General features: G+C 40.5%; 1 protein-coding gene across 1 annotated transcript; it reads right to left on the bottom strand.

Annotated features, from left to right (window-relative positions):
• Positions 1–569: 569 nt before the first annotated feature.
• LOC145397057 (glutamate receptor ionotropic, kainate 3-like) lies at positions 570–18,088 on the bottom strand. Its single transcript, XM_080270270.1, has 6 exons — positions 18,072–18,088; positions 15,291–15,420; positions 8,510–8,586; positions 7,120–7,279; positions 4,859–5,124; positions 570–708 (listed from the first exon to the last, which is right to left on the bottom strand). The coding sequence occupies exons 1-6, from the start codon at positions 18,086–18,088 to the stop codon at positions 570–572; spliced, it is 789 nt and encodes a 262-aa protein (XP_080126396.1).
• Between the last annotated feature and the right edge of the window lie 774 nt (positions 18,089–18,862).

Here is an 18,862-nt window from a genome sequence, read left to right as displayed (position 1 = left end):
TAGTTCTGAATCTTCTTAAAAGCAGATTTTACTGATCTACCTTAAGACCCGCTGACATGTCGTAGAAACAGCCTTGCTAATACCAGAACAGAAATCCTGATGAGACAGACTTAACATGTTTTCAGCATGGACGGCGGATGTTACAGCCAAAGTGGTGACATGTGGAGGTGTATGGTACAGTGCATAAGGGACTGGTGGGCGTCAGTCAACGGGATCTGCAGCTTACACGTAGAGTCAGTGACATAAAAAACTATATTTTTAACTTTTTTTACTTCAGTCAGTAAGCAAGACGATATACAATATACGGTATGTAAAGTAGAGCACCCAAAAATAACTGAAAATGCTAATGCTTTTTTTTTTGTTTACATTTTTCCTTTCTTCATATAGAGCACTTTTTTTTTTTTCCTACTGGAAAATGTATGAGATAAACATTTTACATACATAAAATATTCTGATTTACAATTCAAGCAACCCAATAACTTGAATTCTCTTGTGTCAGTCAGTATATTACCTAAATACAAATAAATTATGCAATGTGTTATACAGGTATCAGTGTAAGATAAACCAACTCACTTCATCTTCAGAGCTGCGTTGACTCCGTCCATAAGATCTCCCTCGACCATCAAGTTCCCAAGCTCCTTAAAAACACTTGATTCAGAGTTTAAAAAGAAAACCTTTGGTGAAGCACCATAAGGTTCGATCGTCACTCTGGAGAAAAATGTACGAATAAAAATTACTTAACTAGTAATACAATTGAGGCCCCTAAAATAACGCAGCATTAAGACTTAACGTCAAGATCCAATTATTATTATTATTATTTCCTTTTTACTCTAACTTGTCCTAATATTGTCATGTTTGCATCTCGAATGCTAAGTTGTAACAATAACATAAAAGCAACATGTAATCCTAGTCACGATGAAGTGCTATGGAAAGGAAGACAGACGAAGTATTGTCTCTTTCTGCCAGTGAATTTCGTGAAATATGCCACAAAGGGACAAAAATCTGGGTCAAATTGAAATGAAAGAACTATATTGTTCTGTGTTGGCATTTCTCTATACCGTCCAAGTACTGCACATTCTTTGCATTTATCATACTGTAGTTTGCAAAATAATAGATAAAATTAAACAGCTGTCTGAATATTTGAAAGGCAGTGAACAAGATTATTTCCACAGTGCTAAGGGATGTGCGGATCCGGTCCATGAATTAAGACAGTGGAGAGAACATAAGTGAAGGACTGTATGGCAGTGATGTCTCTGAAGAATAATGCATGTGGGAGTGAATAAGGTTACGGGAGCGGTCAGTACGAAAGTAAAAAATAAAAATTTGGAGATATATATTGAGGGATGGAATATTTCATGTATGGTCTATGTGGATAATGTATTACGTGGCACTTGAGAACACCATTTGTAGATTTCTTCAGTGTTGTCCTGCTTGTGAACAGTCAGGTCTGAAAGTAATGTATCGTTGGATGTGAATAAAACATTAGGTCTATCTATCTATCTATCTATTGCCAGACGCCTCAATCCCGTTCGGGGTGGCCACAAACAAATCGCCTCCACGTCGCCTTGTCCCCCGCCATTTCACTGCCCTGCTCCCAATTCACACACCCCTCTCTCATATACCTCTCCACCCCATCCCTCCATCTCATCCTCGGTCTCCCCCTCCCTCTCCCCCCCTCCACCTCACTCACATACCCTCTCTTCGTCAGTCTTTCACCCTCCATCCTCTCCACATGGCCAAACCACCTCAATGTATTCCTCCTAACGCTTCCTATCACATCCAATTCCACACCACAATGCTCCTTTATATCCTCATTTGTCAGCCTGTCTCTTCATGTGACTTCACAGGCTCCTCTTAAAAAACTCATTTCCACTGCTCTCACTCTTGCCTTGTGTCCTTCCAACAACGTCCAATCTTCACTTCCATACGTTAGAGTTCGTATCACAATACTGTCATGTAGTAACTATTTCACTTCTATGCTCACTTCCCTCTTTCTTATCACTGCTTTCAAAGAACCAGCAACCTTTCTTCCCTGCTGTACGCTTTGAAGCACTTCACCCTCCAAACCTCCATCCTTACTCATCACACTACCCAAGTACTTAAACGTACTCACATTTTCCAATTCCTCACCGTTCAACCTCACTGTACATTCACTGACTTCACCTCTCTCATAGACCATCACTTTACTCTTCCCAACATTCAGCGTTAGATTCCGTTTCTTACACGCTCTCCCAAACTCATCCACCAAGCCTTGCAGCTCCCCTTCGTCTTCACTCAACAACACAGTATCATCTGCAAACAACAGTACAGGGTGTTTCCAAACCCTATCCTCTCTCACCAGGGCCACTCCAACATCCACTACCCTACCTTGTACCTCTTTTATTACCCCAGCCATGTACAGATTGAACAACCATGGAGACATGACACATTCCTGTTTCAACCCAACCTTCAAAGAGAAAAATTCACTCAGTTCTCCAACACGCACTGTAGCCTTAGCACCATCATATATACTCCTCACAGCATTCAACAACTTCCCATCTACTCCATATATTCTCAATACTTTCCACAATCCTTGTCTATCGACCCTGTCATATGCTTTCTCCAAATCCATGAAAGCCGCATACAACTTCTTTCCCTTCTCTAGAAACTTTTCCACTACAGATCTAAGAATGAATATCGGATCTACACAACCTCTTCCCTTCCTAAAGCCTCCCTGTTCTTCTCCAACTAATTCCTCTGTTCTTTCTCTAACTCTGTTAATAAGTATCCTACCATACACTTTTCCTGTTTTACTAAGAAGACCCTATGATTACCACACACTTCTTTTTCCCCTTTTCCTTTGTACAAGGGAATAATTATACCTGACTTCCAATCCTTCGGGACTCTATCTTCCTCCCAGGCCAATCTGCACATCTTCCACATCCATTCTACTACTATCTCTCCTCCATGCTTCAGCATTTCACCACATACTCCATCAATTCCTGGGGCTTTCCCTAATTTAACTTTATTCATTGCTTAAACAACTTCTATCCTACTAATATCATCCTGTCTTCTCACCTCCTTCATTCTCCCAGCCATTCCCCAGCCACTTATACTCGCATTATTTCCATCCTCTATGTTCCTTAAAGTGTTCTCTCCATCTGCTCACTTTTTCTCCCTTCTCCACCAGTAATCTGTCACTTTTATCTTTCACTCCCCTGCTATCTTCACTTCCACCTTGACTTACTCTCTTCACCTCCTTACAGAAGATTTTCTTCCAGTCCCTCCACTTTACACTCAAATTCCTTCCAAATTCCTCATCCACTCTCTTCTTACTCTCTCTTACTAATCTTTTCACCTCTCTCTTCCTTTCTACATATAATTCTCTCTTCCGCCTCTCAGCTTCTTCCACGCCCCTATTTCTCATCCATTATTGTATGCTTTCTTCTTTTGTGCCACAGCCTGACTCACCTCCTCATTCCACCACGCTGTTCCTTGCACCCCCCTCCGTCTTCTATTCATCCCACACACCACATCACATGTTGCACATATTTCTTCTGTGAATATCCTGCACATACCTTCCACGTCCCCCATCTGCTCGAATTCATGTTTGCCTAATCATTCCTCCACTTCTCTCTTATATTCTGCCTTTTTCTCATCCTCTTGTAACCTTTCCACTCTCCTTGCAAATACTCCTTCTTCCCGTCCTTCCCTTCTTCTATTTCTCCATCTTATTTGGATCTTGATTCTGGCCTCCATCAAGTAGTGGTCAGAAAGTCCACTCCTCCAACCTCTGTAAGCTCTTGCATCCATTACACATCTTCGCATCCTTTCATCCACACACACATAATCAATCATTGCTCTCCTTTCATTCAGTTCACCACCCACCCTTCTCATAACTCGCCATGTATGCCTGTGGATCATTTTGAGCCTGAAGAGGGCATTGGCTATCACCAACCCCCTCCCAGCACAAATGTCCACTTATGCCCTGCCATTCTCATCTATCTCAGCAGGCACACCCCACTCACCAACTGTTCCATCCACCTTCACATTCCCTACTTTACCATTCATATCACCGATCAAAAACACTCTCTCATTCCTTCCAAAATTTTCCATGCACACCTCCACATTTGTCCAGAACTCTTCTCTCACTCCGCTTGCACGATATTCCGTTGGCGCATACACGCACACAATCGCCCACATTTGTATTCCAACTTTCAATCTTACCCACACAATCCTTGACCCAACTGATCCATACCCTCTTATGTTCTTCTTCCATCTTTTACTCACAACTATACACACCTTCTTTTGCCCTCTCATTCTCACCTACTCCTGCACATATACCCCATCCATACTCCCATTCTCTCACACTTAGTTTCAGTTACTCCACATACATCAACCTTCGCACCCTCAAGCACCTGGACAATCTATCTCTCTTTCACCTCATCATTCGCACCTCTTACATTCCATGTTGCAATTACGATGTCCTTTGTCCGGTCCTTGGTCGTCATCTCTTGGTCAGTCGTTGTCCAAGGCTTCTTGTTCGTCTTTTTAGTTAGTTGTTTTCCGGGGAGGGGCACTAACCCTCTGCCAACCCTTTTAGTCGCCTTGTATGACAAGCAAGGATACTGAGGGAGTATTCTTGAAACCCCCCCCTACCCTCAGGGGGGAAGAAAAGTAACTCAAAGTGTGGAAGAAAAGTAACTCACAGTGTAATGTGTTGGTTAAATGAAAAAAGAACAAAAACTCATAAGAGAGTTTAAAAACCTGGATGCATTGACAAAGCTGGGAGATAAATATAAAAATAACCCAGTATTAACTCAAATTTCAGTTTAATTCAGCATGTTTGCATCCAAAGTTTTGTCTGTCGATATCTCACCTCTCAACTGCTTTGACCAGCTCTTCAACTGTCTCGGGTCTGGGAGGCAGCCTGGGGAGGGTGAGGGAGGCAATGAGGCTGCTGCGATATGCTGTGCCCACCACCACACTGAAGAACAACCAGGTGCCGATCAGCATATGGTTGGACTGGCTGGTTGATAGGCGGCCGTACAGTCCTTGACCCAAAAGGGTGCCCACAGACTCCAGTACCACCGAGCCAGTACTCAGCACTCCATGCCGTGTTTGCCACACTTTTCTCCTCGTGATCTGTAAAACATTCATAGACACATTTATACATGTAAAATGATAATGAGTGGGTTGTTTCTTTATTGTGTCATAGCGGCAAGTAGTGATGTTTCCTCAGTGGAATGGTTTTGACAATACCAGTCATGAAAAAAAGTGCACCACCACGCATCAGACAGCCTACCATCAGAAAAACATAATCCTTATGAGTTCAGTCGCACCATTTTTTTTTTTTTCGGAGCTATTTGATATATTATCCACTTTTCTTTTTTTTATTCTTTCTTTCTTTTGCTGCGTTTCCTAATGAATTTTTTTGGCTATATACTGCACCCTCTGAAATAGTGAAAATGCCATGGAATGGTCACATACCTCTTGCAGTGAAGGTATGATGTATTATTCATATTTTAAAGAGTTCATTTTATTAGCAATAGCTAAAGTTCTTGGTTCCCTGAAAAGACAGACAGGAATAAAATTGTATGAAAGAAGAATTAATTAACAACGCCAGGCAGTGGTTTCATGAAATCAACAAGTTTGAAGTACTAGACTACTTACATGAGTGGCGTCGTAGAGGGTGCTGGGCATGAGAAGTAACAATCGGAACCCTTCTTCTACTCACCCATACCATTTGTATTTCATGGAAATGTTTAGGGAGATGTTGTGTAAAAACAGTAATATACATTCTTTAATTTCTAATCGCATGAAAATGACATCATCTGAGGACAGTTGTAATTATTGCTGCAAAATGAAACATATTTTACCATTATATTTCTTTATCTCTCACTCCGATTTTCAGCTGTGAATGTCCTGTTAGACACTCACTGGAACCTACCGTCTGGCTTTAACTGGAAACAATATTAATGTTTACCTGACCAAGAGGGGGTTAATGGTACCAGAATAAACATTTGTCTCCACTGCCTCACTCACCTGACTTAAAATCATATACTGTTGGCTCATGTTATATACAAGAGAAGAAAAATGAGCCCTGACCATGAAAGGGTTAAATGCATCACTGTCCGCGGTGAGCTTAAAGCAATAAAGAACAATAGCAATAGAGAGATGTTGTGCCATATAGGACTTCGTTGAAGTGATGGATTTTATGGATCATACTGAGCTTCACTGGAGCAAAGCACATTTGTGTAAAAATCCTTAAGGAGCTAAGCAGAAGTACTCGGCTTGGGAAAAATTTTTTACTTGTATGACTAACAGTGGAAGACGGCCCTGGGCTGCTGTTAGAGAATGTCGCACGTCTTAATTATAATTATAATACTAATACTAATAATAATAATAATGAAACAAGTGGTGTCAGCCACAAGACCTTGCCTGACAGCAGTTATTTTACTGCTTTTAAATACTGACTCGTTTCTGCCATTTAGTATCAGTGCACAAAGAAAGTCAAATAGTAATGGCGCAAATGTTTTCAAGGTACGTCCTCTGAATATCTGTGACCTTGAGTTTGACCTTCCGAGGTCACTTACACTCAAAGGTCAAGTTACCGACTGAAAACCCATGCGGAATTTCCTATACGTTGATGGCAGTAAATACCTGTCTATCTTCAACCAGTTTCAAGTTATAGCCTCTTGAATATCTGTGACCTTAAGTTTGATATTTCAAGGCCATTCAAGGTTCAAATGAAAGCCCATATTACACGTTAGTGTATGTTCAAACGGTATATATCTCTATCTTCCATCGTATTCAAGTTATAGGCCTCTGAAAATCCGTGACCTTGATTTTGACTTTTCATGGTTGCTCGATTACCTCCAAAATTTAATCACATTCTTTTGGGATCAGTCCCCACATATCCTGAAAGTTTCATATAATTTCATTTAGCCGTTTTTCGTAATGTTGCTTAGGAAATATGAACAAACTAACAAGATACAAAGAAACAAAGAAACTCGACCAAAATCACTACCTCCCAGGACTCCTCCGGGCAATGTAATAATTGCATAAATAAGGACCCGTGTCTGCTGCCTGTTATTACTAATGCTGGTTGCACCCGTGCCTGACCACTTGCATGTTTACCTTGACGAGTGTGAAGCAGACAGTCAGCGTACAAGCCAATAAACCAATCCACACTTGGCCACTCAAAGGGTAGTAGAAGCTCAGCCAACTGGGTGTTATGATCGGCGTGGCCATGATGAATTTAACACCAGAGCGATCAAAGACGAAAGTATAGTCCCATCTGGAAACATTGTTAGATTTTAAGAGGCTACATTTGTAGACTTTATAGTCATCTATTCCATCCAGCCCTTGGAAAGAATTTGTCCAGTAATAACAATAATAATAAGAATTTAATAATAATAATAATAATAATAATTATTATTATTATTATTATTATTATTGCTATTATTATTATTATTATTATTATTATTATTATTATTATCATTGCTATTATTATTATTATTATTATTATTATTGTTATTATTATTATTATTGCTATTATTATTATTATTATTATTATTATTATTACTGATTGCTGAGCCAGTGAAATCGTTGCCCACTGACTTGGGCAACCTTGGCTGTCTGGTCGCTGCTACTCCTCACCCTGCCCTAGGATGGGAGAGGAGGTCCAGATGATGGTGATGATGATGATGATATTACATCTGAAAGTGAAGTTCCATTTGGAAACAGTGTCAGAATATTAGAGATTCTTTATTCTTACAAGTTCTTCATCTTCGCATAACTCCATGCATCTCTCCGGAGCATTGCTTCTCCCATTGAACATTGTCAGACTACAGAACAAGAGGCTATATTATTTGCAACTCTATCATCATCTTCCCATCTATTTATCCTCCCTCGTCCTCGATTCTACGCTGGGAAGACGAAGATAACCAAGAATTATGTGCAGAAAATATTTATCTATCGCTGATGTACAGTACATACAGTACAGTCTTTCTTGGAAGCATTGCTTGGCTTTAACAGGCCGCTACTGATACATTATTTTTTAATACGATATAAAGAGGTCACTTTTAGCAGTGGATTTAACTAAGCCCGTTTCTAACCCCTTCACTGTTGGATGGACTTTCTTACGCTTACTAATGTTGCATAGCAGCATAAGTAAACCAAAACAAGTGTCATTATTGTGAACAAGCGAAAGCAGGTAATACGTACACAATGCAGTTCCACATTTGTAGGTAGTCAGTAGGAGAATGCTCTAGACAATCGTGTACTGACAGTTTCATTATGTAGTTACTCCACTTTAACGAGTAAAACAAAATTAAAGCATAAATTACTTTCTTCATCACTTCATGATTAAAAGACATAAGTCAATTTCAAATAAGATACAGTTGCTCTATCTTTTGAAAATGCACAGCTTTTCTTTGCTGCATGAAACTACCTGCAGTTAAAATGGATAATTGACAGTAACAGTGAATAAAGTAGGGCAAAGGTTAACCTTAGCTTTGTACCTCACCTCTCAAGTCGTTCTGGAAGAACACCACGCATCACTGTTGACATGAACGATTTACGAACCTCCACCTGATGTATCACCTACAAGTAAATATAACATTAAAATAAAGAAATGAAAACCCTAATTTATTTTTTTCCCTCGTGTCATTGTTACCAAAGCCTCATTAGTTAGCCTCCCGAACCTTCCCGTTCTTAACCTGTCAGGGTGACGCGATGGCACTTTGATAGGGCAAACTGGGATGGATTTAGAAATTATTCTGCTGACATTCCATAGCAGTCTTTCTTCTCTAGTGATGTCAATTCTACCCAGTCCCACATTTGCAACTTAATACTAACTGGTATGGATTTATTCATACCAAGTGAACAGGTCACTAAAAGGTCTGACTCTCCAAACTGGTTTGATAGCAACTGTGCCACAGCAACACCCCAAAAGTCATTAACATATAACTCTTACTTAAAATTAAAAAAAAAAAGCACTCTTTCTATTTAAAATTGCTAGAAACCACGCAAAAGCTGTAATAAATCTCGCTAACTCAAACTTTCTTCAAAGTCAAGCATCAAAACTACTTAACAACCCTAATGACAACAGAATATTCTGGTCAAGTCTCAATAGACGTGTTGCTGGTTCTGGGTAAACATGGCAAGTGACTCTGCCATGTACTGAGAAGCTTACGGTAAGTGTATCTTTTAATTTAATTTCTCAGTTGCACTCTTCAAGACATGATAACTTTAATTCTTTGTGGCTCGAGGGAAACAGCCGCCATGTTGGCGATGACGTCAGTATTCATACTGCAGACGACACTCATATCCATCACACAAGGCTTTACCAATAACAGCAATAACAGTTGTCATGGCTACCGTAGATCCAAACTACCTTCTTCAGGTATGTTGTGAAAGAATACTTTTCATGGTGTAAGTGGGTGGTACCTGTTAAGTAAGTAAATTGTGATGAAATCGACTAAAAGTAGCTAACAGCTGCACCATTCCCGAGCAGTGCTCTTGCCTCATGAGGAGGAAAGTGTTTAATGTATGGCATACGGTAACAGTTGCATAAGTTTGTATTGGTATTATGCTCAAGATTATTACATATTTGACCTCTTCATTATTAGTTTTCTGAAAGAACAGTTTCAATGAGTGACTATGAACTTGATAGAAAAGTACTCTCAAGAGAGTGTAGCGAAATACCGAATCAGCGGTCATTTAAAAAATCAATCCCAAATCAGCACTTTTAATCAGTGTTATTAATTTTATCACCATATAGGTTCACACACACCAAATTATCGGAAATCCGGTCCAATTTTTGTTTAACTTTAAATATAATCTGGATTACAACAAAAACATGCTGAAACTAGCGGAGATGTTTCTCCTATAGCTCAACAACTTGCCTTGGCAGACTTCGACTTTGCATAAATATTAATTTAACAAAAATTAATTTAATTGCACTTTAAGTCGGTATTTGTGCAAAACAGAAGTCTGTCAAGGCATGTTGGCAGTCTTAAGTAGAAGTACTCGGTAACCTTAGCGCGTATTCTCTCTGAATCATAATTTTTTATTAATACTGAAATTAAGCACTTTTTTTGACGAATTTCAGATAATTAGGTGAATATGAACCTAAATGGTGAAGAAAATAATATTTTCACAACAGTAAAGACTGCAATCCAACACTGGGAACTTCCAACGAGCAGCCAGCCACCACTGCTTTCGCTTACTTTTATTGGCTGGTACTCAGAGGAGTGATTTCCCTAGTGTGCTTTTATCTGTGCACTTACACATTGGAACGAAACACTAGCAATTATTCCTCTTGTCACTGGGCATTCTTGGAGGTCAGAAATAAGTATAGTGTATGCAGGCTAAACGTAAACAATGTCGGCTAAGCTGCTCAACGTGAGTAGTGACGTCACAACCAAACAGAGGCCGTTTCAGAGTCACGTGATTTTTCAGCTATTTTATCTATTATTATTTCATGTATCTGCACAATTTTTTGGAAAAAATGGTTCACATAGTAATTTTCTGCATATTTTTTTACCTATACAAGCATTTTAATTAAAAAAAAAAAAAAAAAGACCGGAAACTCGTCTATTCTTTCAATAATAACTTTAACAAGTAATCATCTGCTCCCCCATTACAATCATCAGCTTGCAACATTACCAATGACCCACGTGGGAAAGCAGATATCTTTGCCAGTACATTTGCCAGAAACTCTTTCATAAAGGAAATCAACCAGAACGTCCTAGTAACAGAACTTGACTCTCCCGAAATTATTCCACTTAAAATGCAGACAAGGTTGACTCGATCAGAGAAGTTTGTGTGAAGCTGCAGAATGTGGTAAATATTTCTGGCGTATCCGGTACATCCAGGATTCCGGGGACTTGAATGATGAGTGAATGGAAGTGTGGCCTATTTGGACTGGGCAAGTTTGTGCTATCTGGACATTGCTACTCCTCACCCTGCCATTGGGTGGGAAACGAGGTCCGAATTGATGACGATGATGATGAAAATGCAGACAGGATACGTAAAATCCATCGTAGACAATTTACCTACCAAAAGAAGCTCCAGGCCCAGATGGAATTCCTCCAATTGTTTTGAAAAAGTGTTCCCCAGAACTAGCCTCTGTTCTAGCTAAATTATTCAGACCATGCATACGTACTTCTTCACTCCCTAATTCACGGAAAGAAGCCAATATCCACCCAATCCCAAAGAAAGGAAGTTCCTCTGATCCCTCTGATTACAGACTAATGGCTGTCACATCTTCTCTTGGTAAAGTATTTGAAATTTAAATTAATAAGTACATAGTTAAACAACATGAAACCAGCAACTTGATTAGTGATAGACAATATGGTTTTCGCCACGAAAGATCCACCATTGACGTCCTCATTCTCCTGACTCATACCGTCCATCCATCAATCGACCTACATCGAGAAACTCATGCAGTGCAGTAGACTTTGATATTTCTAAAGTTTTTGACAGAGAAAGGCACTGTGTATTGCTAAGAATTTTTATAGATGCCACCTGTGTATTGTCCTAGTCCTTTTAGTGTATATCTCACCGCTAACTCCAGTGTATTATTATAAAATTTTAATTATGTCTCACTGTTTTGACACAAGAGCAATGCTACGATGATTCTAATCCCACAAAAACTTTAACGTCACTACAATCTCTCCTCTTGCAACAACAGTTATATCACCGCTTAGCATTGGAGTGTAAATCACCAGGATGCATACTGAATTTAAAGTTGACATTATAATGGTGTCAGTTGGTAATGCGGATTTAGGAACTGGTGAGGTTTCAGTGCCGATTCTAGTTGTCCTTGTTCAATTCAAGGTTGTATTAGAATTTATGGAGGATGGGAGGTGTGGTAGTGTGATATTCTTTATGGCTACCCATCACTGTATTGACCTTGAGCATAACACGTTTAACTTACCAACGTGGCTGCTAGTAAATTACCGAGCCTGTTTTTTGTGTAAACCCAAAAACCAACAGGGATGTTTCAATCCCCTTACTCCGAAATAGATACCAATGAATACCCTACTTATGTACAAACTGTAGGATCATATTTCATACAGAATTGGTTAGCATGAATTTAGGTAGGCTTAGGTTCTCGAGTTGTTATTCCCCTTTAGTGCACCTTGTGGGCCGCCCTGTATATAGCCATCAAAGAAGGGTAGTTGGAAACCCGAATCTAAAGAGTACTGCATTGATTTTAATCATACCCAGAATTAGAAGACTGCTTAAATCCATAGACTCACTTCCCTAGATAACACTGTTCTAACAACACTTGAAACAGAAAGACCGTACGAGTTATGATTGGACGTCGTTCTCCTTGGTCACTGAGGGTCTCGAGGAGGGACGATACTAAAAGATATGAAGACCACTTACTCATTAAAACATCCTGCACCCCTCTCCAACAATCACTTTCACTTCAGTGGTGAGACTTAACCATAACACTGTTCGATTAATGGTAAGAGCCAAAATGACCCAACTTAATACTTCATATCTTCCAAAAATTAGCTTACCATTTTTGGACTAATGAAATACACTTCGACTGCATTATTTCCCCTGTGACTTTCATTACAGAAAACTCCCCGACTTAGGTTAAGGTACAATATTTCACATTTTTGCCTAACGATGAATTGGGAGGGGAAGTGTATGGTATGTGTGGTGACGCGTTTGGCAGATTACGACATGATTTGATGTTAAAATCTGTGGATCAGACGAAAAGCGGTGGTTGAGTCACACAAGAACTTTGCTATTGACCACTCTGTTAATCACTCTATTCTCTATAACTTTCAATGTGGAAACAACGGAAGGGGGAGGAATTTTGAGGCTTTAATACTAACCTGTGGCTCAGACAAAAAGCAGTGGTTGTCACGCACATTATTATTATTATTATTTTTTTGTCTATCGACCATTGAGGCCGGAGCCCCTGGTCATTAAGGCAAAATTATATATATGTATATACATTGACACATATATACATATACATACGAACATATATATATATATATATATATATATATATACATACTTACATACATACACACATCCACGCATATGAACATACACACTTTCGTGCACACGTACATATATACAGTATATATATAATAATTTTTATTTTATTTTTTATTTTATTTTTTATTATTTTTTTAAGTATTTATATTTATAACCTTATTACTTATAAACAAAAATGCCTAATATAAAGACCCTAAAACTAATCACCTAACAGACAAATCGCTAACCTATACTAAGTCCTAAGAGACAAATAACTAGACCTACACCAATGGTAAAAAAGCCTCGACCAAGAGAACACCATCGACTGCAGATATGTAATGCCTTTCTACATTACATACCTGCACTCATCACCTGGTGACTGCTAGTCGAGGCACAACCTAATATAGGGGACATCAATATATGAAAGGGAACCAGACGAGTGCCCTGCTCTTAAGTAAGCTGGGAGAAATGTCCGATTGCTTCCGAGGATGTTAACTTCTGGTTACAGCTTTCACGTTAACAAGCATTTCTCGCATCACCCTTTTGGGAATTGATTCTTTAGAGCATATCATATCTCAAAAAAATTACACGGCAATGGGAAAAATTTTAGTAGTATCGATAATGATCACATCACCTAATATCAAGTCTTTGTAATGATGTTCGGATGGTATTTGTCAGTTAGCTCAGCATGGGAATGTACAACGATCAATATTTCGAGGTTAACTATACATAGAATATTATGGACTGTTTTTCCCCCTTCTGGCACTTTCTCAAGTAGCATTTCTATCACTAAAATGGATTGAGACCGAAATATACCGTTGAATTTACTCAATTAAGAGGCTATGAAGGCTAAGCCAATTTAAATGTTCACCAAACTCCGCTACCCGCGTGTTTTATGGATGGAAGGAGGGAGTGCGTATGGAGGGAAGAAGGGAGTGTGGTCGGCTGATGTAATACTTAATGTGAATTACATAATACATAGATGTTCACTTCTAACTTATCTGTACGATGCAAAAATCACTTTTATATTATACTTATAGTACACTTATACTTTATTATAATCATTCACACTTATACTAAACTGTTCTTAATTACTAAATTACAACTATCTTACATTTAAGTTATACTTATATTACATCTTAACCTGTCTTACTGGCACAACACGGGTCCTTCCCCCGGGAAACAAACTTTCAATATCGGAGTCTTTTCAACACAAGCAATAATACACGTTCCAAGGATGCGTGTGCGGACGAGACAGACTTACCGACTTGACTGCGAGTCCTTTTAACTCGTACCATCCGAGGCATTTTTGCAGTTTTATACCCATCCAATCCCAAACCAACAACAGAAAAAAAAAATATTGCAAAAAACAATCCAAAAGGACATAATTCAAGGAAAAGCAAGAAAAGTACTCCTTATAGGAGAAATAAGAGCCCAGTTTCTAAAGCCATGAGTGACGTTTTCCCACCCAGCTGGGAGGGATGACAGAGAACAGGTGAGGAGAATGGGGGATTCCCCATTCTCAATATCCTCTTCCACTGGCTCCTATTCCTCCCCAACAGCCACTCTTCACTACCATGATAAGGTTTCACCTGCCCGGCAGCTCTCTGTATCCGTTTTCCAGTAAAGACATTCTCCACTTTATATACACTGCCGTCCAATTACATTTCCATTACACGATAGGGACCATCCCACTGTACATTTAACTTCCGACATGTACCTGGCACCACAGTTTCCTTTTTGACCCACACCAAGCTCCTCACACTGACAGTGTGATTCTTCCTTCTCCTATTTGCTACGTCTCGGTACCGGCGTGCCATCGTCTGGTGGGTATCCCTGATGAGAATGTGGGCAGTGACCAACTCGTCTTCTTCGCCGCCGATCAAGGGAAGTCATGTATTCACCTGTCTGGGAGGATGGTGGGAGAAGAATGCGAAGTATGGCTGCTGTCCCGCTGAGGTGTGAATAGCCTGATTCATGACAATCTTACATGGTTGGGGCCAACGAAGGGGGTGTCCTTGTCATAAGACAGGGAGGACCAACTTGAGGGTATGGTGCATCCTCTCTGTGATACGGTTGCCTTGAGGATGGTAAGGGGTCATGTAGTATAAGGTGATTTGATGTTGCTGGCAGAATTTCTGGAAGTCTCTACTGGTGAATTCGCCTCCATTATCCAGGTCAATACTGTGAGGTGATCTTTAATCTGCCACGTATTGCCAAAGTTTGTCTGTTATGTGTGTAGAGTGTTTGGTCTTTAGGGGGAAGAACCTAACAAAGGGACTGTAATGATCTATTACTGTAAGGACATATCGGTAACCCTGGATTCCAGCAACCATATCAGCCAGATCTATTCCAATCCTCTCCAGTGGCTTATTCACTGGAGGCAGTTCTTTCCACTGTTGCTGCAATCCAGTGTCCCCTTTGAATCTTTGACAAGTAATGCACATTATAACATATTAACATACATCAACCTTGAGATTCTGCCAATATTATAACTCCTCTGCCTTCTTGACAGTTTTCTTTTGCCCAAGATGACCTGACAATTCATGTGCATGTTGCAGCGCTTGTTTAACTAACACATGAGGGACTATAATGCAGGCTTCAGTCTGCCTTCTCTGTCACAAAATATAGAACTACGAGAGCAAACTGATCTAAAGTAGTCTTGGGCAGTCGTTTGGTCAGGACTGTTGCACCCTTAAGATATCACGCTAGTTCTTCCCACACAAGTTCATCTCTTTGGCAGGCCTTCATTTGTTCTTGATCTAACCCGAGCCAGGTGGCTTCAGGTGGACGGACTACTACTCGAACTGGGCGTGACAGCTGGTCCGCTACAAAGTTGTTCTTACCTTCTAGTTACTGGAAGTTATAATTATACTCACGCATTTCTACTATCCACTGGTCCAATGGAGGCAATTTTGTCTTCTGTTTGAATATATTTGTGAGAGGTTGGTGGTAAGGTGAAATGGGTACCTCACAGAAAATGATGGAAATTATGACATGCAACAACTACACCTAGGGCCTCTTTGTCTGTCGCTGAATATTGAGCCTCACAGGTGTTCAACTTTTTAGAGAAATACCCGACCGGTTTGTTAGTCCCGTCTGATTGAACCTGACTCAGGACTCCGCCAAAGTGGGTGTTACTGGCGTCAGTGGTGAGAGTAAATGGTTTTTCTGTCTGAGCTTTAACCAAGACAGGGGTATTGATGAGACAAGCCTTTAGATGTTCCAAGACTTTCTGACATTCGTCCGTCCAGATAAACATTACTTGAGACTTAGTTAGGTTGGTGAGAGACAGCAGTTCTAGCAAAGGAGGGGATTTGCTTTATACAGAAACCACACATACCTCAAAAACAACGTACTTCTTTCACTGTAGTGCGTGCTTTCATCTTTGCAATCGTCTCTACTTTCTTCAGGTTGGGTTTGCTTCCGTCCACTGAGATTATGTGACCCAGAAAAGTAACCTCTTTAAGACCAAACGTTCACTTACGAAGATTCAGTTTACGCCCATTTTCAGTGAGTAGTTGGAAAAGTTGGCTCAGGCGATCATGTAAAATAGGAAAGTCATGAGCCCAAAGAATCAAGTCATCCAAGTAATTTCTGACCCATCCTTTCTATAGGACTTGTGTCAGTACTGAAGCCATCTGGCTGGAAAAGATCGCAGGGGAGCAATTAAGTCCAAATGGGAGCCATCTGAATCTATACAAAGTAACTCCATCACTGAAAGTAGTAAGGTTACGGCTCTCTTCATCAACATGATTTGGAAGTAAGCATCTCGCATATCGAGAGTGACATAGTATTGATGACCGGGTGCTTGTTCCACTAATTCTTCCAACCAAGGAAGAGGATAAATGTCAGTGGCAAGATGTTTGTTGACATGTTGGTAGTCTAAGCACATCCGTCAACTCCCATCCAGTTTATTCACTAGTATTATAGGTGACAACTAGGCTGGATGTTGATCGTTTTATGATCTCTCGATGTTCCATGTCTTGGAGCATGTCCGAAATAACCTGCTTGTCCTGTTCAGGGTAACGGTACATTGGTCCACGACTGGGCTGGGGATCAGCCACATTAATATGCGCATCCTTCTCGTCAAGGAGGAAAAGGGGGTCATGACTGAGTTTTAACTGACAGGTCTTTGCATTGAGCCTTAGTGAGATGTTGCGACTTTTGCCTCTTGATGAGTTCTTTTAACCTCTGTTCACGCATCCCGCTCTCTCACGCTTGACCGTTTTGCAGCAGCAAGTCCTTATGGATTTGGGTGGTGGTGTTAATTTTACAGGGAGGGTTGTCAATTTTCTCGTAAGACCCAACAATCATGCCCTTCTTATATGTGTTTTCCTGCTTAGTGGCATTAGTGAGTGGTAGGTAGATGGTGTTTTCTGAACTTACTTGGACTACATAGGGTTGATTGTTATGACTGAATTTGGCTTGCAGGTGGACAATCAGATTAGCTCCTGGGTCTTCTCTTACATGGACGGGCACAAATTTGGATTGATACGGACTAAGCTTTTCCACTGTAAGGAGATTGATTTGAGTGAAAAGTTGCGTTAGATTCGTGACCACTACTGGGTTCACCTTTACTTTTTTTACTTTGTTATTCTGGCGAGGAATGTGATTTACTACACAAAAGGCGCCTCCCCATTTCATGACTCTCCTTTCGCCATTCCATATAAGGGGAGCTTGACTCAGTACATCACACGCAAGGAGTAGGTCAGCATTGATATGCAAGTTAGGTAGTACTGGGAACCACTGTTTGTGAGTTTTTACATCACTGACCCCAATTTCAGTCCACAGCATTCCTAAAATTCTCAAAGGTGCATCTGTGACTCCTTGCAGTCAAGGAAGGTTTCAACGTGAATTTATCTCTCCTCCTATACGCTTGGCAGTTGATTCCTTTATTAGCGTGTAACTGTTGCCTGTATCAACTAGTGTCTCTACCACCTTCTCATTGGCAATATTACTAATGGTGGGAGAAGTATGACCACCGGCTAGTCATGTTCTCAGATTAGGGTCTTGGGAGAGGTTTGTGTCGGAGTTAGCCTGGGTTGAGGCTTCCCGCTTGCATCCAGGACACCCACGGTTTCCCCGACGACATCTGGTTCTGCAACAGTCAAAACAGTGACCGGGTGGGGGTTTCTGCCAGCACTCTTGTAGAGTGTGGGACGTTACTTGGCAGTGACTACAATATTTTCGGCAGGGGGTTCCCTGATCACTTGCCTGCCTCGTACTCACGTGCTCTAAGTTTGTTTTCACTTCCTGCACTTGGGCTCTCAGTTCTTCCATTTCATCCTTAGTTTCCACCATACTCATATTACTGGCCGGGCCTTCAGGAATGGAGTGGGTGGAACGTCGCTGGCCTTTTCCCTGTTACTACTATCCTTCGCAGGTACCACGTTGATTTGAGGGGGCTGCCTCTCTTCCAGTAACTGTCGTTCATGTTCCATAATGTCAAGGAGTTTGCGCAATGGGTATTCATCATCTAGAAATCCCTCCAGCTTCTCTCGTGAAGCGGCAGGCAAGCCATACCACAGCCTCTTCTTTATTCGTCGGTCTCGATTAGGATATTTCTCACTAGGGAACTTTGATTTGATTACTGCGTCTTGACAACTGAAACTATGGGTGAAAGACTGGGGTGATTCTCCCCAATCATAGTTCATCACCTCCAACTCCTGCCACGCACAATCGATGCTAACCTCTATTGCAAACTCTGTTCTAAGGAGGTGTTTAAGTGTTAGCCACGAGTCTGCTTGATGGTTTCTATGATGGTTGTGTATAAATATGGCTAACTCCGAACCGACCCTACTCTTGGCGATTGCATGCAGGTGGAATCATTTGGGTCGCATTGTTCCACTAGTTCGAAGAACATTTC

Source organism: Coenobita brevimanus, chromosome 40 (genome assembly GCF_032717465.1).
Source record: "Coenobita brevimanus isolate Jiangsu-jjx chromosome 40, ASM3271746v2, whole genome shotgun sequence".
Classification (NCBI taxonomy): Eukaryota; Metazoa; Arthropoda; class Malacostraca; order Decapoda; family Coenobitidae; genus Coenobita; species Coenobita brevimanus.
This window is presented reverse-complemented; position numbering and strand designations above follow the sequence as displayed.

What these genes read in the sequence shown, in the direction of transcription:
- LOC145397057 (XM_080270270.1), bottom strand. An exon ending in TCTGCTTCACACTCGTCAAG is followed by an intron (nt 5,125 to 7,119) that starts GTAAACATGCAA and finishes AATGTTTTACAG; the next exon opens with ATCACGAGGAGAAAAGTGTG. An exon ending in CTGGTCAAAGCAGTTGAGAG is followed by an intron (nt 709 to 4,858) that starts GTGAGATATCGA and finishes ATTTTTCTCCAG; the next exon opens with AGTGACGATCGAACCTTATG.